This window comes from Ischnura elegans (genome assembly GCF_921293095.1).
Source record: "Ischnura elegans chromosome 13 unlocalized genomic scaffold, ioIscEleg1.1 SUPER_13_unloc_1, whole genome shotgun sequence".
NCBI lineage: Eukaryota > Metazoa > Arthropoda > Insecta > Odonata > Coenagrionidae > Ischnura > Ischnura elegans.
Genome location: NW_025791657.1, coordinates 13,982,882 through 14,006,547, shown reverse-complemented (window position 1 = coordinate 14,006,547; position 23,666 = coordinate 13,982,882). Strand labels below are relative to the sequence as shown.

Below are 23,666 nucleotides of genomic sequence, written 5' to 3'. Positions count from 1 at the left end.
TTATAGAAACTGGGACTTTTAATAATTTGCAATTGAGTGTTTATAGATGACATATTATATTTAAAGTATTATACTCTAGAAAATATCATCCCTGGATATAGTCCTAGCCATATATAAGAAAAAATCTGCAGTAACAAATTTTTAAATACCCCAGGGACCGATGAGACATAGATACCATGGAATTGTTGGTAATTCTAATGGAAATAAAATTCCCTACATTTCTTAGTGGATTCACTGTTAAGTACTAATACTGGCCGGCAATGTTTTGTATACAGATGCAGTTTATTGTCATTTGTTTAACACATATAGGTGCATAATTACAGTAAGAAACAGGTTGCCCTAAAACACAACAATCACGATGATATTGGGAAGCACATGGTAGCAGCAACCATAACACAGACCCCTAAGTCAGATGCCTTAGGTTAGACACTTTCCATGTCCATCCTACTTTACCATCTAGTTTATCTATAAAGAGAAATGTATTCTTAAGATACAGTCCACAAAAATCAAATAATAGACTAACAAAGGATTGATTACATTAAAATAACTACGATATGTGAAAGGAAACATTTTCAGTAAGAAAGAGTTGTGACAGTTGTATGACAATATTTTAAAATATAAAAAGACAATATTTTACCAATGAAAAATTATCATTACTACCATTCCCAACTGGGTATTTCCTCATCATTTTTAACAATACTTGTGTAAACGACAAAGAATTATGCGCCTATGAATAGATTAGTTAACGGTAAAATGAGAACAAACATGATACAAGTGTAACAATATTTTTAGGCTAATGGCACAATTTGTACTATTTCAACCCAGAAAATATCATTGATTTCATTATTAATTCACATTGAGACATACCAAGGAATGAGAGGACCATATCGAAAGATATTAGCCCTTGAGCAGACAAATTCGAGTGAAAGTTAGTGGCATATTATCTTAATGCAGAGTGAGCTAAGTGGGTGGCCTTGCCCTTTTTGCTACCCAGCTCCTTCAAAATAGAAATAAAAAATCCATGACTTCTTCATGCAGTCACTACTACGTCTCACAATCCCTATTGGGTATTTGCTCATCATTATTAAACACTACTTGTGTAAACGTAATGAATTACGTGTCTCCTGAACTTTTTGCTTAAGGAAAAATGTCAACAAATGCAATCTTAATGATGTATCATTCCAGCGAGTATGCATGCCAGGTGCATTTCAGTAACCAATTTGAGTAAACCCTTCATGCCCTCAACTAGAACAATAATGCCTCTTAGATGTGGGGATGGAAATGCCTCACTAAGTCGCTCTTCCCAGAGAAAGTTTTCCCACATTCCCTGCAAGAATAGGGTCCCCCTCCTATATGGGTGATGGTCGAGGGTGGACTTGTGAGCAAAAGCCTTGCTGCAGGCATTGCATGAACAAGGTCTGACTCCTGTGCGCGTGAGCTTATATACGGTGCATGTAGATTCTAAGAGAGAAGGATTTCAAGCAAATGCTAAATGCATAAGGTTTGTCTCCTGTGTGCGTATGTTTGTGTGTGGTTAGCTGGCTACTGCGATAGAAATATTTGCAGGAAATGTTACATGAATAATGTCAGTCTCCTGTGTGCATATGTATATGGCTTTTAAGGGCACTAGTATGCGTGAAGGACTTCCTGCAGACACTGCAGAAATAGTGTTTCTTCCGTGTGTGTGTGTATACGTATGTGCTTGGTAAGGTTATAAATATGACTGAATGATTTACAGTGTATTCTACATGAAAAAGTTTTTTCTCCTGTGTGCTTAAACATATGGTTGTAGAAGGTGCTTCCCTGAGTGAAGGATTTCCTGCAGACAATGCAGGAATAAGGTTTATTTCTTGGGTGTATACGCATATGCTCGGTGAGGTGATCATTACGACTGAATGATTTACAGCATTTTTACATGAATCAGGCCCCACTCTTGTGTGTACCCATATGCTTGTTGAGTTTGCTCCTCTGAGGGAAAGACTTATTGCAGACACTACAGGAATAAGGCTTATCCCCAGTGTGAATACGGATGTGCTTGGCAAGGGAATCACTGCGACTGAATGATTTACAGCATATTTCACATGAATAAGACCTCTCGCCTGTGTGGGTACGCATGTGTGTGCTGAGGTTGCTCCTCACAGAGAATGACTTATTGCAGACACTACAGGAATAAGGCTTATCCCCCGTGTGTATACGCATGTGCTTGGTAAGGACATCACTGCGACTGAATGATTTACAGCATATTTTACATGAATAAGACCTCTCTCCTGTGTGAGTACGGATATGGGTGTTGAGGTTACAACTCAGAGAGAAAGACTTATTGCAGATGCTGCATGTATAAGGTTTCTCTGCCGTGTGGGTACGCATGTGTGTGCTGAGGTTGCAACTCAGAGAGAATGACTTATTGCAGACGCTACAGGAATAATTCTTCTCCCCTGTGTGTATACGCTTGTGTGTGCTGAGGTTGCTCCTCTGAGAGAATGACTTATTGCAGACGCTACAGGAATAAGGCTTATCCCCAGTGTGTGTAGCCATATGCTTGTTGAGGTTGCTCCTTTGAGAGAAAGACCTACTGCAGACACTACAGGAATAAGGCTTATCCCCAGTGTGAATACTGATGTGCTCGGCAAGGGAATCACTGCGACTGAATGATTTACAGCATATTTCACATGAATAAGACCTCTCTCCTGTGTGGGTACGCATGTGTGTGCTGAGGTTGCTCCTCACAGAGAATGACTTATTGCAGACACTACAGGAATAAGGCTTATCCCCCGTGTGTATACGCATGTGCTTGGTAAGGACATCACTGCGACTGAATGATTTACAGCATATTTTACATGAATAAGACCTCTCTCCTGTGTGAGTACGGATATGGGTGTTGAGGTTACAACTCAGAGAGAAAGACTTATTGCAGATGCTGCATGTATAAGGTTTCTCTGCCGTCTGGGTACGCATGTGTGTGCTGAGGTTGCAACTCAGAGAGAATGACTTATTGCAGACGCTACAGGAATAATTCTTCTCCCCTGTGTGTATACGCTTGTGTGTGCTGAGGTTGCTCCTCTGAGAGAATGACTTATTGCAGACGCTACAGGAATAAGGCTTATCCCCAGTGTGTGTAGCCATATGCTTGTTGAGGTTGCTCCTTTGAGAGAAAGACCTACTGCATACACTACAGGAATAAGGCTTATCCCCAGTGTGAATATGGATGTGCTTGGTAAGGACATCACTACTACTGAATGATTTACAGCATATTGTACATGAATATGACCTCTCTCCTGTGTGGGTACGGATATGCATCTTGAGGTTGCCACTCAGAGAGAAAGACTTATTGCAGATGCGGCATGCATAAGGTTTCTCTCCTGTGTGTGTACGCTTGTGGTTGGTGAGGTTGCCCCTTAGAGAGAATGACTTATTGCAGACACTACAGGAATAATTCTTCTCTCCTGTGTGTACACGCATGTGATTCTTGAGAGTAGAAGATTTAGTGAAACACTTATAGCACACACTACAGGAATAAGGCCTCCCTCTTGCGCTTGAACACTTTCCCTTTTTGATGTCTCTAGTGCAAGAGGAGGACTTTAAGGAATCACTTTCTACACATGCGTCAGCTCCTACAGCAAACCGTCTCCCTTTTCTATCGTTTCCTTTCTCCAGAGTCCCTCCGGATACTTCCTTTAGAGAACCATTTCCTTTTCGCCTCGGCCCTTGTCTTTTACTGTTTGGCACTGTTATATCTAGCACCATGGATGATTCATCATCCACGGCTATATTGCTGGCACCAAAATGAGTTTCAATGTGTTTTTTAAGATCACCTTTGGTGCTGAATCCACCTGTGCAGTGGTAGCAATTATATGAAGTTTCGTTTGACATTAGTCCCTTTACAGCATTTTTCGCCTCACAATTACTGAACTCATCTTTGTTCCCCATGACTGGCTCTGCGCAACTCGTCTTTCTAGTAATTCTGATCATCCTGAGGGCATTAGGGATAATTGGTGCATCACAACTATTTCCACCCCTCACCTCACCCATTTTGACTCTGCCTCCACTGATTTTCGATGCCTGCTTGTCCATCATATGGAATTCAGCAAGATGTTGACTTATCAGCAAGAACAGCTCCACATTTTTCCAAGTCTTCATTAATCACATTCCTTCATTCCCCTGCATGAGATGCTCCATTCGCAGATTAAATGACAGTCAGTGAGGCTGAGGAAGGAATAGTCACCACTTAGATGTTTCCCTAAACTTCCTTTCACCACCTGGAAGCCCTAGAAAAGAATTTTAATATTTTAATCACAAAAGAAAGCTATACTGGTCTTATTTATAAAATCCCTTTAGTTGATAAATAAAGCTATTTGATAGAAAGCAATATACCGTCCTCAAAGTATCAAGATGGGCCGCCCTTTTTATTATATGTTCATTTTTCATTTGATTTAACAAGAAGGTGTTGTGTCTTTCATTACATTTTAGTACTTGCTGACATTATACAAAATGAATTATTTTCAGTTGGTAAGTCAATTTTAAAAGTACTAAAAATAACTTAATATCAACAATTATTTTAAAGTTAGGACTCCTCATATTATAACATATTCAACAAAATATTTGACTTTTTCCCCAACTCATGTTTCTTAACCGTATTGATGTATTAACTTTAACTCTATTACTTTGTCTGTTTAAAACCTTCCTTCTATAAAAAACCGTGAAAACATTGAGAAACATAAGTTGTAAGTGAATTTTGAACACTTCAATATTCGTGACATATTCATTTGGATTATCCAATTAATAAGTCTCAGTCCTTTTAATTTCCAAAAATGCCATTTTTAATTTGTTTGAGTTTTCTGCATTCAAACACTCATTTTCAGAAATGGAGACTACAATCCCAGGGTTTAGGCTAACAAATGAAAAATCAGCCACATTTCAGAAGTTCATCTGTTAATAATTTCATATTTAGCTACAAAGAAGAATATTCATTTCAAAACGATCTCTGACCCTTTATATCACTATGGTTACTAAGATAACAGACAACAAACTTTTGTCATTTATATCCTAGGGCTTAACTATGACTGAACAGGAGAATACACATGTGGAAAAAAATTTGTAAGTGTGGAGAACTGCATTAACAAGTTTCTCAACATGATACATGGACATCCATTTGTAATATGTACCAGGGGCACTGCCAGGAATAACGGCTGGGGGGTATCAGGCGCAACTATTACTGAGGTGCCTGGGTTTATGGCATACCTGACAGGGTTATCGGCAGATGTGAAGGCCCTCTGCCAGAAAAATTAAGATAAAAGGTTAAAAATTGTGAGTTTTAAGGCCTCTGAGGGATTTTTTATTAATCCTTGTACTATTCTATAAGTAATATTAATCCAAATAAATAAAATATATCAAACTTCCAAAATTGTCTGAGCTCTGGGGGGGTGTTATCCCCTTAAAAACCCCTCGCTGTGCTACTGGTATGTACTGACTATATACCAGTGTAGAATATAATGATTGGGGATATTGATAAAATAATCTCAAGCAGGCTTCAAAGTTTGAGATAAAAATTAGAGAAATATAACGCGACAATAAAGTGCAAAGCAGGTGAATGCTTGGTCATGGTCAAATTTGAAAATGTCAAATATTTTTGTCCAGAGTAAAAAATTGGAGATAGGATTTAATTTAATGACTCTAACCCACAGTAGAATATAGTGATTAAGGCTATTGATCACTTTCAAAAATGACCGCTGTGATGATTGCATAGCAATCCGATTTTTCCCAATATTTTGCTCAATGGAAATAGCAAATGCAAGGAACAGTATTGAAGATATATGAATTTGATAAATAACATCATCCTGAATGCAAATTTCGGTTACACCCCTCATTACGCCTCATTTACCCATGACACTTGCATCAATTAGTTCGTCACCGACGTGATTGGAGACTTGTAACCCCATTTGAACGCATGGTGGGTGAAAACTCGTTTAAATTAGAAGATCTTGTTTTGTAAAATTCGTTTATGAAGCCATTGTAACTGGAAACCTCATAAGCTTTGCACTAAATAGAGCAATAAAAACGAATACAGCATTGATATTATGATGACATTTAAAATGAGTATCCATTAATACTAATAAGGCACGTTCAATTTTACAAAATGATCATGCAGGTTTAAAGCAATGCCATGAGCATCCCCTAAAAATAAGCACTAAAATAAATATTAAGATCAAACGAAAATAGTATCTCTATAATGGCAATAAAAGGAACGTCTATCAGCAGTCCGAAAGCATGTTCACTAGAATACAATCATGAGACAGTCCAAAAGAAAATGTCATTAGTATATCCAATACTCAACACTAATACTGCATTATGAACAAATGGGAATAGATACTTCATGATGGGAATTAGAAAGAGCATCTACCACCACTCGAAAAAGCAAAGTCACAAGCACAAAATAATAATGGGCAGCTTAAAAGCAAATGTCATGGTGATACCAGAAAACTCAACATTAAAAGAAGCAATATTAACAATTGTAAATAGGCACTCAATGATGAAAATTGAAAAGACACTCCCTAATAATTTGCCACGAATAAACAGGCATCCTAATCCATGAAACGTAAATTCAAGTCAGCCATAAATTTTATTTGATAAACGAACTTATGCCCTCACCAATTACGTCATCTCTGTTCGCTTGTTATTTGATATGAAGTCAGCAGATACTTTTAAACGGGATACGCTACGGAACCCAAATGCTCTCCATATAAAGCATCTTGATACATTAAACCGAATATATAAATCTTACATCTCAATGAATGATACCCAGACTTAAGTACTAAGTCGTCCTAAAACATGTCACTCATAAACCTGTCGAGGTTAAAGCCAAATGTTCGGAGAAACAGATATCAACATTCAAAACAAACTCGAATTACATTTTATATTCTTGGATGTCACATTCCAAAGCAGATCCTACGTACTTACAAACCTCTATGTTATAAAAAAAGAATCAGATTTGAAACTTCTCATAGAGAACTACGCCTCTAATCAATTATATTTGCTGAAGTTGGAGGTTTCCAGTTTAGAATTTCATATTTTCGCTACTTTTCCCAAATACCACACAAAGCCAATAGGTAAAAATATAGTAAGCTTTTAAGGCTTAAATTGTGAGGGTTTAAATATTTCTGCGACGTTGACAGAGAAGAATGTGATACATGAATCACCGCGAGAGGATTTTAATACACACAGTATTCCTACCAATAATGGTATTTAAGGACACAAAAATTGATAAGACAAAAAATTATGATAACATCATGCAGTACATATACTTGGGAACATTTAGAACACATAATATCATTACGACAGGGCCAAACAACTCCGAAATGCATATAACATCACCTAGAAGATGGTATACTTGCTATCACACCAAGAGAGTAATCCTGATTAATGAGAGACCACTTGCATGATTTTACTATAAGGTGGTGATTTGTAACTATGCATTTTTAATGAGAACCATAAACAACAAAACACACTAGAAAGTCGCGCAGTATTCTCCACCATAAATATGGATATGATCAAGAAGCCTACTTATAGGGTTCTTGGATATGATACACGAATAAGAAGTCAGTGACGACGGCATGAAAACAGAAGATTATCAACTAATATCTCCATATGAACACAAAAAAGACGGATTCGGCAGCACCTCAATATCTTTTTTTGCTAATAAGTCGGATACATTGAGTCCTCTTGTTTAAAGACAAAATTAACACAGGTATATAATTACGTTAACATGTTTACCCACGAAAACTACTTAAATTGACTTGAAGGAAGTACTGCACAAACGGAAATGTCTAATTATGAGAACACTATCTTCTATAACGCACACAAAAAACAGATTTTGGTCTTCTCCGGAATACACAAAGCTACATCAAACTCCCTTTCATTAAGTAATCGAACCGTCGCGTCGCTTCACATCATACCCATACATATAGGCAATATAGACTAGCTAATCACACCACGAAAATAAACTTTGTACGAGATTAATTGTATACTATATAATTGTATCACTATGAGGTTCTTACATGAAATTGTGCATTTTAAGAGCACCATCATCATACAAAACACACTACCAAATGCACATCACTCTCCGCCAAAAATATGGATATTATACACGAATACGAATTCAGAGGGAGGGCCTAACAGTAAAAAAATTTCCAATAATTTTCTCAACTTACTTGACAGGAAACAAAGGATCCAGCAGCAACTGTAAACCTATTTTGCAAATAAGCAGGATAACGTTTTAGCTTAAAGTCAACAACAACACATTCATGTAGGTACTTATATAGCTTAACCACTACCATCTTTACAAACAAAGAACTACTAACCTCGACTAAAAAGATTCCCGGAATCAAAATAAATCCAAAAGGAATGCTTAATAATGAGAGTACCACCTCTCAAAGCAAACAAAATAGGGAGTTTATTAATTTCCGTCATAAACACAATTTCCCAACATGCTCCCTCTCACGAACTAATCGATCGGCCACTCGACTCGACGATATCGACTCAAAAGTCGAATCGAAAACGCATCGACACAACGATATTAGAATTCCCATGGCGGTCATTTCAGAATGGATATACATTGCAGCCTCAAAACAAACTAAAGATAGCCATGGTGCTAACATCTGATATTACCAATATTATTATTGAATCTGCGGTTATTTCAACAATTATTAGTTTCATGAATTTCAAGGCCTTAGCTAGTTAGCTACCTGAAAGCAATACGACCTATGCATTTGATGGAGACTATGATCACAAAATCCCAGAATGAAACTACTTTCATTTGGATGATAAGTGAAAACACTGAGGAATACTCAAGGCAAGGTCCATAAAAGTCAGCTATTAATAAATCACCTCAAATATATATCACGATGCAACAGTATGGATAGAGAATATTATCAACAATTTTCACCATAGACTTTATATTACTATATAAGTGAGTATTTACGATTTTCATGATCATTTGACACGGTCACATCATCCGTGAAATAACCATGTTAACGTAAGACCACGTATACAAGGTTGGTTTAGAATCGCGGTTTTATAGTTGCTTTTTCTTCTGCTGAGAGCATACCAAGGCCAAAGTTTGAAGACTACTTGCATCAAATGGTCACTTCATTTGAAATTCACGAATATTCCTTTGATTTACTGTAGATTATCAAATTTTTTGTTACGATTATGTATATAGAAGACAAGAAAGGAATTTAAACCAAATTTCAGCTCCCATACATTACTCAACTCCCTTTTGTTGGCAAAACGATTCCAGAATTTATTTATTTTGAAGTTCAAAAATGTTTTTTTTTCAAAATAGCCATGTCAGGACTCAAGCAATAAACCTCAATAATATATCAGTTTAAATTAATGCAAATGGAAGAATTCTTCATTTTTCGAAGGCCCATTGTATACGTAGACTTCTCATGGTGAGATACACACTTAAAGCCCTGAGTCTAAACTAATCTTTGCTTGATTGGGCTGTTATAAGCTAGGGTGTCAATGAGCATTTATGTATTTTATGTCTATCTGTTGTAATGTGATTTTTAGGTGATATTTAAAAGTGTGCTTTTTATAGCCCCTTTTTATGGTATACGTATCCCTATTTTATATCGGACAAGCTAAGCAAAGACTGGTTTAGATTCCAGGTTTGTAGCTGCAATTCTTCCCGCTATCAAACCTTGTATACCATCGAAAAGTGATGAATTCTTACATTCTGAGCGTAAACTGATATAATATTGAGTTTATTTGCATAAACTCCGAAATACCTATTTAGAAAACCCTTTCCGCGTACTAAAGAAATTTGGAAATTATGTTTGTCACTGAAACTGCCGATATGGCGCTTAAATTCCACTTTGACGCAAGCATCATATCACTGAGTGAAATTGTCATGTATTGTCCGGGAAAGAGGCTAATATTTAAAGGAGGATATTCAGCCTCTTGTAGATGTGTCTCTAGTGGTAAAAACCGCAACTAAGTATCCTTCTAAATAAGTAGGGGAGAGTGGGGCAAAACCGACCAGGCGGGTCAAACCCACCCCTTTAATATTTCCTAGTAGGTGATGATTTCCAGCGGCAAAACTATGAATTAGTTGAGGAGGCCGCCATTTCGAGCAGATCGAGCTTGGTTTCGTTGGCATGCTTGACGATGTTGGGGTTATGTAGAGTTCTAAAGTTTTAACCCGTTTATTTTACAACTTTAATGTCATAATTATTTTGATTTGAGAAGTGTAACCACAATCTGGTTTACCGAATGTGAGTACATGTGTTTATTTACTGTGTTAACTTATATTTTAACGTACGAGTAGCTTAGCTAATGATTTTGGATAACCTCAAATTGCCATAATTGTTTTACTGTGTACCTAGGGGCAAAACCGATATTTCAACTTATCAGCTGTGCTTCACTATACCTAATAAAATAATAGAACCCAATTTATTAAGTCCTAGCTGTACCCATTGCAGCTTTGCCCGCATTATTGAGTTTTTAAACTGCGATATTACATTTCACCAAGACTAATCATGCCACCTCCACAAGAAAAGGAAAGAGTTAAAAAGATAGGGGGAAGAAAACCTAGAAAGACAGCCATACTTACATCGTCACCTTATAAATTAGAGCTGGAGGAAGACGAGAAAAAAAGGAGGAAAAGAATATAAAAAAGAAAGAATGAGAGCTAAAAACAAAGGAACACTGGCGAATAAAAATTAAAAAGGTCCTAAAAGAAAGCTTGCTTTCCAAGCTACAGCCCCCCAAATATACAAAGTGAAGTCGAAGAAAATGAAAACCAATGCTTTCGAAGATGAGGAAGAATGTGAAGAAGAGGAGGCGGCATGCATATCTTTTAATGAATTATATTCAAGATCTAAAGTGAGGGAGGGGTGGATTCAGTGTTTGAACTGTAAAGGATGGGCTCATTAGGCGTGCGCAAATTGTGAAGAAGAAGATGACAATTTCATATGTGACTTTTGTTCCTAAAATGTAAATCTAAACTCACACAGTGTTAATTTCTAATTATTCATTAACAAATATTGCTGTAAATTGTAAAAACAGTTTTGTGATATAAATTCCCAAAAATAGCATTATAAACTTTTTTAATGTAAAACATATGGGTGTCGGTTTTGCCCCTCTTGTGGGGCAAAACAGTCATTTTGTCAGTGTTGGAAAAAAAAATTCATATAAATTTAACCTGTATCAGTAAAGAATAATGCATCAGTATTTTATTTCTTTAAATAGTAAACATTGCAATTACGCTAATTTTGTGTAAATATTTGTACCAGAAAGCCAAATTTCTCATGAAAAAGCTTAGCAGGTCGGTTTTGCCCCACTCTCCCCTACACTACTTTTTCCATATGTCTCATATTATAAAGTGGTGTTTACGTGTCAATGAGTATGAGAATTGTTATGTATTTTGTGTTTAAGCTGTTGCAATGTAACTTATTTTTAAGTTGATTTATGAGTTGTTTGCTTTTTTAATTTTTTCGTTGAGCATTGCAATGTATTTTCATACATCATCGCAATGAATGTAGTTTACATGTGGGAATTTGAAATCTGTGTCAATGCTGATCAGTGACAATTGTTTATACGCAATTCCTTTCCGGACCTTTATTTATCTCTGGTTGTAATCTATGGAGTTCTCTCTCCTTACCTATAAAAATTCCCCTTCCATAATCATTTTCAAATAGGGTAGTTTCCTTCATCAAAGAAAACGAAAGGCATTGATTGCGATTCGTTACCCACCATTGGTGTATTCATAATTCAGAAATTATTTGGTTTTTGAAATACCGGTTTAGACGAATGGCAAGGGTAAAATTTTATCCTCATTTGAAAAAGGCCAGATTGGCGCCCATGCGATTCCACTCCACGTGACGTCACAGGGACCTAGTTTCTACACGACAGGATAGGAGTTATGCATCGTCTGAGGTTACCAATGCATGCATGAGGCACAGAGCTCAGGGAAACATGTCTTAATAATCACCTATTAAAACCGTCTGAGGTGGGGAAGTTTTCTTCATTTGATAAGGTATTAATAAACCTTTCTTAAGCCAAGCGCTACCAGCCAGCAAGGTGCTCAGCTACCCACTAGCATCCTGTATCCTACCAGCGCTCAGAGCCTCGATCAAGGTCACCTCACAAGGCGGGAGGGGGAACCAAAAATGCCATGCACGGACTTTTTCCCTTCATTCCTACTTATGCGTTGCGTTTTCGCGCGCTTGAAAATTTTCACTTTTCATTGAATCGCAAAAAATAGATATCGTCATTTAAAAATCTAAAAGCGTGAAATATGTACTCCAGGAGTAATAATCTTTCGATTTAGGCAATAAAAAATGATAGGAAACCAATCTATTTCCAGTAGGCCCTTATATCTATTTTATTTATTATTTATCATGTCTTTATATATAATCTAGAAAAAATGTCTAATTTTTCTCCATTACCCAATTTTTACTGTACTACTATCCAACTCTTTTTTTTATTTTCTAGGCAGAAATGGATGGATGCATTTGTTTTTGAAAAACCCATGGCATAAAGAAACTTCATGCCTTCATTCAAATTTGCCAATCGTTTAATGTTCTGTCTATAGGGGACCTAACCAATCTTAAGTAAGAATACACCATTTGCCATGCAATTCACAGTTTTTACATTTTATACACTTCTTCAAGCCATAAAATAATGATATTAGGCTGTGAATGAAAACATTTGTATTAAAAATGATTATAAAACTATACCTAACTACTAAATAGAGTTTTATTCTCTTACTTTATTTATAACAGGAGGTGTTCAATTTCCCTTCTGGAGCTTGTTGGAGAATAAATATTCTTAACTCTCTTGATGCATATGATTGGCACATGTTTTCTATGGGAGTGGTTGCCAGCTTCCCCTGTTCTACTATTATCTTATAACGGTCCTCCTCTCTGAGATTGAGATATGGATTAAAGGTAAGAGTATTATCAGTACTATTAGCAAAGAGACAACATAAAAGGGCCCAATTCCATTGCATACAAGGTTGACTGATGTTGTCATTTGAGGAGCATTGTAAACTGTTCACAGAAATGTCTGCAGCATGGAAATGACTGCTGAGTGTTCCATTCACTCATGATATTTGTAACAGAATAAACTCCAAATTACCTGTGCACAAATTTTGACTTTTTGATGGACAGAATTTCAACAAATCTAACATGAAATTGTTTTCTACAGTAGAGCTTAATGCAACTTTAACATGTAATTAACCTAATGCAATTTTTTTCCTTCCTATAAGCAAATCAGGACATGCTCACAAAAACATTTCCATCATCAAGTTTTAGTTCCCATTACAAATGAAATACACATGAATTTTAATGAGGAGAAATTCCCTTGGACTGCTGCAAATTAAACCATTGCTGGCTGACAGTGCAGATCACAATGCATATTCCTAGAACAATTCTACCAAAGCTCATGGTACTAGGTGTTAAGCCTCCATTGTTTATCAAGGATGGCAACACGCAGGAGAAGAGACATTAATGAACCCGCAACCAGTTGAGAGCCTCATGATATCCTTTTCTTCTTAAAAACGAAATCAATGTCACCCACAAATAATTCTTTCAACCTAATATTCGTAACTGTAACAGATATTCCCACAGAACACTGCAGATATTGTCCCAAAAAGTGCCATGGTAAGTGAGAGATGCATTATTTCAGACATTATAATTTAATTCTGTGCACCATAGGATGAATTTACTGGATAAGGATTTCTTTCTGGGGGGGCACAAGCAAGGCCGTATCCAGGATTTTCTTTCTTTCTTTATCCTAATGTATACATAGATATCTTCCATAAAAAAAAACTTGATGCTATTTTTATAATTAATTATTCAGCTTCTACATATAAGCTATTTGTAACACACATGAAAATTAATGTATGCAATTCGAATACTGCCACCATCATTAGAAAAACCAATTTCACTAAAATTCCTTCGTGTAACATCTAATTAACCAGAAGATGCAAAAAAAGTCACTTCCAATACCTTGGGGAAGTTATTGGAAGTCATTGGATTTATAGTCAAAAGAAATGATATTAGACTGCAATTCTTAAGTTGTTTATATAAACTAAGACCTAAAAGATTATTACTTTTAATTGAGGCTTTGAAGGCTACTTGTTTACTTAACATAAGATCTTAAGATAAATTAATTACCACAATTGGAGGAATTCCTGCTATTGAAATCAATCCTGATATGAATATAATTGATTTATTGTTGTTCTGAGTTATTCAAATTGTAGATATATTGTTTAACTTCCAATATCTTGGATAAGGTATTGGAAGTGGTAATTGAATTGTTCAAGAACGGTTAAACATAAGTTGGTACCTTCAAAAGCAATGTAAAGCTGAATATCTGGGCAAATCGCACTTAGCCCATGTGCCATGTAATGTGGAAATATATTGCACATCGGCCATGGAACTCACTTACCCCAAGCATGGGGAAAGTGTGATCCCTTAAGAAGGCTTTAAGAAATAAATTATAAAATTACAACTTTACAGAGAGAGGAATGTAAATCCAAAACTCTTTTTTGGTTATTAATGCATACATTTTACAATGAATCTGAGAATTTTAACAAGCCTAGAAAAATTTCCTAAAGTAGTTTAAAGTTGCTGTATGCTATCTAGGGTCAGTCAGCAGGCTACCTTAGCCAGTTTTAATAAGTGATTGTTAAGACATGTTTCCCTGAGCTCTGTGCCTCATGCATGCATTTGTAACCTCAGCACTTACCACACCTTAATAGGGTGGTTTCCTATTATTTTTTTATTGCCTAAATCGAAAGATTATTACTCCTGGAGTACATATTTCACGCTTTTAGATTTTTAAATGATGATATCTATTTTTCGCGATTAAATGAAAAGTGAAAAATTTCATGCGCTGGAAAACGAGACGCATAAGTAGGAATGATGGGAAAAATTCGTGCGGCGCATCTCTGGTTCCCCCTCTCGCCTTTGAGGTGACCTTGATCGAGGCTCTGAGCGCTGATAGGACGCAGGATGCTAGCCGGTAGCTGAGTACCTTGCTGAATGGTAGCGCTTGGCTTAAAAAAGGTTTATTAATACCTTATCAAACGAAGAAAACTTTCCAACCTTAGCCAGTTTTAATAGGTGATTATTAAGATATGTTTCCCTGAGCTCTGTGCCTCATGCATGCATTGGTAACCTCAGACGATGAATAACTCCTATCCTCTCGTGTAGAAACTAGGTCCCTGTGACGTCACCTGGAATGGAATCGCCTGGGTGCCAATCTGGCCTTTTTCAATAGAGGATAAAATTTGACCCTTGCCATTCGTCTAAACTGGTATTTGAAAAATCAAATAATTTCTGTATTATGAATACACTAATGGTGGGTAACGAATCGCAATCAATGCCTTTCGTTTTCTTTGATGAAGGAAACTACCCCATCATGTAAAAAATATTATTTACCATAAAATAATTTGAATAAAGATTTTTGTAATCAAGCACATAAAAAATTTATAAACCACTGACATAGATAATTTTAGCAAATAATATTATTATCAAATCACTCAAATATCATACAAATACAAAAAACCAAGTACTATATAATATTTTAACATAACGTACAAGTGCACTAAATAGCCATGGTGTGTTAAATCATTTTTCTTAATATGCTTTAGAAATTTTAATCTTTTTGTTGAAATATTTTATTGGATACTTTTTGAGTAGCTAAATTTACTTTTTAGTACTTGTATACTTATACATTTCTCTCATCTCTTAATATTTAATACGACGACGATGACGAAACTGGCAAATGAACTTTGAAAACGTCCACAAATATGATTCTATAAATGGCCTAAACTTCAAGAGTTCAAATTTAAATCCAAACAGGAGGTTTTAAGTAAGAGAAAGATATCGAAAACACATACCAAAAAATTATTCGTATCTATTGATATCCTTAATTGGTAGGTCATAGTTGAATTCCAATAACCCACTAATTTTTTGATAGGATTGGATTTTAAACACATATTTGTATGAAGTCTGCAGTCCTCACCACTGAATAACCAAAATCGGAAACACTACGTGGGAAACTGGACTTATTTCACTATTCCATCGATCATTGGCGAGGTCCTTTAATATCATTTAATATTGCTAATGAACTAATTTAATGCCCCATTAACTTTTGTATCCTAAACAGAAACCCTGATAATAAATTTTGTATCCTATGCTTTATAATGAATTTTGCATGTACTAATTTGATGAAGACATATATCTTAATACCTTGCCCGTCGAGGCTTGGTCAAATACACCATTAAGTTACTTTTTCACGTTATTATCTTAATCTGTTGAACCAACAAATGCAAACATCTTACTAAAGTTTTCATTCTCGTCGATATGAACGCGAAACTATTAAGGCTTGCCTACACAGTAAACTAACACGAACAAGTTAATATCTACTTACTTGAATGATTTCACATTATTTGTAAGTTACACTACAATTCCAATGAAAAATAAGATGCACTCACCCTTAAGTAATTAATACATGAAAAATTTCTTAGTTCTGCGTCCGATTTATGACAAACATTTCTGAAGTCATTGAATTCGATGAGCTTTTCCAAGCACAGTGGACATAAAGAGCCAGGCAGGCCATCTCCCACAGCAACCTAAGGAATCAATGAAAACATATGCCATAGACTTTGGACCTATCATAGAAAATAAGTTCATACAACGGAATAAAAAAAGAACTAAGGACATAAATAAAATGTAACCCGGCACTTACTTTAATTCGACTTTATCATATAAGGCATCCTCGACAGTTATCTCGCTTGAAACAATTGAGGTAAATACATGGTAATAATAATCGTATTTCTTCATGCAGAGTCTGCACGGGGTACTCTCGGAATGATTTCATGAGGACTCCGAGAAATCATACTCGTGCTTTCACTGCAATAACTCATTCATTCTTTAAATCAGTTAACTCCAACAAATCATCCACGTATCACTCAGTGATTTCAAAATTCCTAATACATTAAGATCATTTCCATGACGTACACCAATGCAAAAACATTAGACTTATCAAAGAAAAGGGTGTAATAAGCTCACATTTAAATAGGACCTCAAAAAGAAATCACATAGCAGCAGGATAAACAGCAAATATTTTAAAAGAATTTCAAGCTTATTGACTAGAACCCTACATAAGGACGATTGTCTTTGTGCGCTCCGATCGTCATTTGCCCAAAATTCGTGTATTGCCGATATTTTTTGCAGCTGAATTATTCTGTTCTAAAATCAAAGAGTAGGTAAGAGGCAAAAAAATACATCGAGAACATATTCCTCAAAATTCTTCACGTTCATTTATGTGTGTTATGAGTTGGTCATTGGTAAATTCAAATGTATCACTTTTATGACTGAATGAATTGTAAACACTTAGTTATACCAAAATAAAAAGCGACTTCGGTCGTCACCATTCAGGTACCAACTGCATGTTAATTAATGCCTCATCAGGATTCAGAAACACTATGAGGGAAATTGGACTTTTTTCACTGCTCCATCGATCATTGGCGAGGTCCTGTCATAACATTCAATATTGTTAACTAACAAACTTAATGCTACATTAAGTTTTGTTCTTTAATAAGAAGTGCTTTTCAGTTATTTTTTCATGTAATAAATTGATGAAGTCACTAAGCATTTAGGCCTGTTTACACGATGCATTAACAGGTATGAGTTAATGTACGTTTTCATGAATGATTTTTGTGGACCAGAACGGTAAATGTACGAATGCATGAACCAAATTAGAACAAGTTCTCTTTTCTGTGCATGCATTCGCACAAGTTGGGTGGTTACACGGTGTATTTTGGCGTTCGTTCTCGTGTTCATACATTTAAACATTAACCCGTACGTGTTAATGTGCCGTGCAAACAAATGCATTGCCCGTCGTATACTTCGTTATCGTATACACAATTAATTACATTTTCAAGTTATTGCTATAATCTGTTGAAACCACAAGTACAAACATTTATTAAAAATTTCATTCCAGTCTATATGAACTTTAAACTATTAAGGCCGGGCTACACGTTAAGTTAACACGAACAAGTTAATATCTGGTTACGTGAATGAGTTCACATTATTTGAAAGTTATACGAGGCTTCCAATGAAAAAAAATAAGATGCACTCACCCTGAGGTACTTTCTACACGAAAAATTTCTCAGTTCTCCGACCGATTTCTGACAAATATTTATGAAATCATTGAATTCGATGAGCCTTTTCAAGCACAGTGGGCTGGCAGGCAGGTCATCTCCAACAGCAACCTACGAAAGGAATGAAACATATGCAAGAGATCAGACTTGCTGTGGAAAACATGCCCATAAAACGGAATAAAACAGTAACTAAGGAGATCAGTAAAATGTAAACCCTCACTTACTTGTAAGTCAAAAAAATCGCCTACGGCACCATTTACAGTTATCTGGCTTCCTGCAATTGAAAAGAATATGTTGTAACAATAATCATTTTTCTTCATGCAAAGTCTGCACGGAGTACCCTCAGAATTCCTTTCTGAAGACTCAAATTCCCAGTGATAATACTCATGTTTTCACAGCAATAACTCATTCTATCTGTAAAACCAGTTCACTCCTCAAACAAACCATCCACACAGCACTCAGTTATTTGCAAATTTCTAATACATTACGCTCATTTCTATGACTTACGCCAGCGCAAAAACTTCAGAATAATCAAGGAAAAGTGCATAAAAAGCTCACATTTACATTGGACCTAAAAAATAAATCGCTTTTCGACAGAAAAGACAGCAAATATTTTACACGGACACCATGCTCATTGACTTCCTAACTCTGACCATGGTAGCAAGATTTAGTTTACCTACCGGACTTCATTTGCATTTTACACCGCTACAGGATTGCACATGCAACAGGCCTAAAATCGAAAATAGAAATATTTCCCGCAATAAGTGATATATTATGCTACTCAATTACATTGTTTGAAAAACAAAAATATTTTTAACCTTTTTTAATTCTACATTTAAGAATTTTGAACTCTTTCTCATATTTTAAGGCCGTAGATGTACTGTGACCTGTGGACGCCGAAGTTGGGCTTAAACTTCGTTTCTTGCCAAGTCATTGATTAACTTTTAACCAAAAATTTTTACACTACAATCAATCGAAAATTTGACGAATTTATAATGAAATGGTCCTTTATTTTTTGAAATAGAAATAAATTACTCTTCAAACACGGATGTTTGGCCTGCTCCATAGGTGCGCTCTTGGCGGATAAAATGGTAACTAGAAAACATCGGTTCTATACAGAGGTTGATTGTATATTCATATAATAACAAGTTAACATTGTGGATTAATCTTGTCGTGGATGTTTGTCCGAAGAATTTACAGTCGTGTGATAAATTGTTGAAAATTTTCTCAATCCATGCTATTGAGTCGTGATATATCTTTCCATCGATTCATCATGTGTTGGCTCTTGTGTTCCTTTCGTTGAGCTTTCTAATGTATTTCATTTTCACTCATCATCTTAGTGAATGTAGTTTCCTTGTTAGATTATGTGATCTATGTCAATGCTGAGTAGATAATTTCTTTGACGATAAACCTGATTGAAAGAGCGAATGAGATTTTGAATCGACAACATGAGTCGCACCATCGGGATTTTCACTGAATCTTCAGATGGGAATCCAGAAATAGACCTTTGCAGACTTTGTAGGGAGAAGCATAATTGTTATTACAGCATATTCACTTCGAATGTAGCATGCAAAATAACTGTGAAGGATGCCCTACACGATTTAGTTGGTTTACAAGTAAGTAGCACATTAAATTTTATCGATTTTCTTTACAATGGTGCTTACTCCATTTTATGTTTTAATCCCAAACTCTATTGATGTGCAACTTGTTTATTAACATCTCAGGTTGCTGTGGGAGATGGACTGCCCACTACCATGTGTCCACTGTGTTTGAAGAAACTTACGGAATTCAGTGTTTTCAAAAAGATTTGTTTAGAATCAAACGCCATTCTGAGAAAAAGTTTGCCGACAAGTTGCTTCAAGGTGAGTACTTATCGTAATTTCTTATTTGGAGACTGGTGTAGTTTAAGTATTACAGAGTTAAAGGTGAAACTCTTTGGTTTATGTCGACAGCAGTAGGAATCAACAAAGATGCATTTTGCGAAACGGTTTACGGAAAAGTGTAACAAGTCCAATTTCTCGTAAATGGTTTTTCCCTACCCGTCAATCCTAGGCAAGGTCCTATTAATGTTGCAGTTGGTGTTACAGTTGCGACGATTGAAGACATTTTGTCTTCTGGTAAAATTAAGTGTGTGCTAAACTACTAGGAAAGTAAAGCATTCAAATTCAATATTTATCAACTCAAAAAGGCAATCTACCCACTGTGCTATACCACGCTACCTTTTTAAGTATTTGATTAGGTAATCGGAGCATGTTAAAGTGAACAAAAAATCCCTGACGAATTGCTGCTAAAGATTGAAGTGTCAGAGACCCATAAATTGGTTTGTCAATGCGTTGTCAAATAAAGTCACATGTGCACGTAAACATATTATCTTTCTTTAGCTCCGAGTCTCTTCTTTACCTTTAACTATGACCTCATGAGGCTATGGTTATGTATAACTAAAAATATCTTTGCGAAGTTTCGGAAATTGATTGTTTATTTTCAAGTCATCTTGTATGAATAGATGGTGGTTACAATGAAGGCAAGATTGGCAAAGTATTAGAAATTTATTTAAGTGTGGAAAAATTAACACAGAAAACATTTTCGTCAAAAATGTAAAATTAGAAAGCAAATTAGGAATTTGGATGTGGTATATCTTTTCTGTATTTGTTAAGTTTATTTTTATTTAGTTTACTATTTTCCAATATTGGAATATAATTTTTATATTTGCATCAACTTTGATTATTTAAATCACAGCATATTTGGCTAGAACCATTTCTGTTAGTGCCCTTTTTAAAATTATTTGCATTTGTACTTATAAAAACATAATTGCTGTGTGATTGGTTTCGCATGTTTTAAGAATAATAATAACAGGGTAATTTAAAAAACCATTTCATGAAAAAGTTTTGGAAGAGAAGATGATTTTGAGGTCTGTTTTCTTTCTGCATAAATATCACACCCTGTATTCTCTTCCAGAATTTATATTTGAGTATTAACAAGAGGTAAGAGAACATAACAAATACATTGAAAACATGCTCCACTTGTTTTTTTCCATGATTCTACTGTTGAGAAAAGAATAAATAGTTATTTTGGCCTTTTAACAGCTACTATTACAAAAATGATAGTTGCAGAAGCAAATTGAGTGCGCGAATAAGAAACTTGATTAACTGCAAAAAAAATTAATCTTCAGTCTCTCATTTGATTTCTCATGATTTGAAAAAAAAAACGGAAAAATGATACATCTGAATAATCTCCATTCTCTGTCGTGTATTTTGCTGTGAAGGGGCAGCTTCCATGGTCCCCAAGATATTTATAAAGGACCCTGTGAGAACTTGGAATGTCAGGGATCTTCCTGTTAATTTTTTTTTCAGTTTGCGCTGTAGCTTTTCCGTATTTGATAAACAGGCATGCAGAGACCAAGCTATTTTTATATAATAGCAGAGGCAATACGTGTAACATTCTTCTCCGTAATGCTTTGAGTATCCCATGTTTGTGTTTTAAAGAGATAAAGGTTTATCCCTGTTACTTTTTCCTCAGAGTTTTGAAGGAGGAGGGTCAGATGATGAGTCGGAGCCTTGTGTGGAGACTAAGGACTTTATTCAAGATGTCATTGAAAACACTTCAGAGTTCGCATGCTCAGCCCAAGTGACTGAAGTGTACATTCCTGTGCCAGACTGCTTATTGCCCAGGGACGATAAGTTGGTAAGTTATAATCTCACTCAAAGTGAAAACTAAGTCTAATCACCTTCAGTTTTACAAATTTCTCGGTTGTATGAGGAATGGGGGTGTGTCTGTTATAACTTTAAGTATTTTGTGGGAAGTCACTGGCGTAATGCAATCTTCAGATGTTCTTTCTAGTAGTGACACATGAGGTAGGAAGTGGAACCATGCAAATGTTTTTTCATACGAGTCAATAGCAGTTGTACAGCATTGATAATCTGTTGACAGAAATGTCTCTTACCCCATGGAGTGTAATTTTAGATAACATTGTCAAATCTCTGTTCAAGCCATTAGTGGTGGCTCTAACAAGGCTGTCTCTTGATTGCCCTCTATTTGTTCAAGCCATCATCCTCCATTATTTCAACTGAGGAACCATCATAAACTATTGTGAATCCATTTTATAAGCCTAGGTGAAGAAATGATGGAGACAATTCAATATACAGTGGAACCTCGATGTATCGTTCCCACTGCTGTGCCCTTACTGTAAGTGGCCAATACTCTCATTCTAAGCATGTGATGTTGGTGGCATAGCTCTCCCCTCCCTATTTGGACATTAATGTTCTAGAGTTTTTTCTGTGAGTCGCAAGAATCTCATGAGTATTTTGGCCAGCTGGAGTGGTCTCAATTAAATGAGGCCTTTTCATTATCAAACGAGGTTATTATTGTTTGGCCTTTATTGAGTGATGCCCATTATTCTCTTCTAGTTTCATGTAAAAGATGAGAGTGAAGACCCTCTGAGTGAAGGGAACTCTCCTGTTCTTGACACGTCACATCCAGCTGGAATCTCAAGTGATGCCTCAGATGCATTGGCCACTGATGACCTGGTGAGTGTACTTTTGCCAAGTGTAATTTAACTTTTCTATGACACAGTGTCATTCCTTCATGCATCATTAATTTATTCCTCTCAGCAGAAACGTATTGCATGCTGCCTTGCCTGTTCAGTCATGAACAACAACAGAAAAGCTTTCATGTTTGAATCATTTTAATTAAATTTAATGAACTCATTTGGTGTATTTTGCCAAACTGGTTGCTCAACTTCGCTCACTGAGCAAGTAAGCTATCTGTCATCTCGGCACTAAGCAGTCATTTGTTATGTGATCATACAAACACAGTTTCACTTCAGTTTACCATGGAGCGTAAGGGGGGATAGTAGGAATTGAGAGTTAAACTGAGAACTATTGACTTAGGTACAGTAAAACACATTGACCGTGACATCATGATATAGCTACTAGCGAGATTCAACTACATAACTCGCATTCCTTATGAGAGATTGATGTTCAGGGGAATGAAATTGTTGCATATTTGGATTTTATGATGAATGTGCAGAGTAATTCACTGTGGGGACGAGGGACATGTTAGTCCTTCTTTATCATTTTTGAATTGAGTGTTGGACATCGGCGATGCCGGTTGATAGCCAAAAGATATCAATTTTTAGTGATGTTTACACTTTCAATGCTGACCATCTAAAACTCAAAATCATCCCCCTGTGCAGCTTATGTTTTTCCCCCTCCTGTCAACTGCACAGCAGGATAGACATGTGATGCAGGTTGCACAAGGTCGGCTTTTTCCCCGTGCCATGGTTTTCTTCATTTTTTCCGCACGATGTGTCCAAAAAAGTACAAGGAAAATGTATTTGTAATGTTGTAATTGTATTGCTATTGATATTTTTCCACTGCCATAGAAAATTTGTGGTTCAGATGGATGTACACACATGCCTCCTATAGCGCAATTTTGATGTAGTGCAAGTTCGTTCCTTGGGGAAACATCGAAATGCAGTGTAGCCTAATCAAAA

The 23,666-nt window shown here is 36.0% G+C and overlaps 1 protein-coding gene across 6 annotated transcripts; it reads right to left on the bottom strand.

Annotated features, from left to right (window-relative positions):
* Positions 1–261: 261 nt before the first annotated feature.
* Positions 262–18,844, bottom strand: LOC124172296 (zinc finger protein 271-like). Of its 6 annotated transcripts, none has more exons than XM_046551730.1 (6): positions 18,734–18,844; positions 18,400–18,449; positions 18,155–18,286; positions 16,505–16,642; positions 12,769–12,923; positions 262–4,265 (listed from the first exon to the last, which is right to left on the bottom strand). In XM_046551730.1, the coding sequence occupies exon 6, from the start codon at positions 4,135–4,137 to the stop codon at positions 1,921–1,923; it is 2,217 nt and encodes a 738-aa protein (XP_046407686.1). In that variant the 5' UTR covers positions 4,138–4,265; positions 12,769–12,923; positions 16,505–16,642; positions 18,155–18,286; positions 18,400–18,449; positions 18,734–18,844; the 3' UTR covers positions 262–1,920. The 6 variants fall into 6 exon arrangements, with proteins under 6 accessions (XP_046407686.1, XP_046407684.1, XP_046407682.1 ...); XM_046551728.1 differs by lacking the exon at positions 12,769–12,923 and adding an exon at positions 8,205–8,241 and having other exon boundaries at positions 18,734–18,843; XM_046551726.1 differs by lacking the exon at positions 12,769–12,923 and having other exon boundaries at positions 18,734–18,842.
* Positions 18,845–23,666: the final 4,822 nt, after the last annotated feature.

Coding starts and splice junctions, on each gene's coding strand:
- LOC124172296 (XM_046551730.1), bottom strand. CDS start 4,137: ATGAAGACTTGGAAAAATGTGGAGCTGTTCTTGCTGATAAGTCAACAT.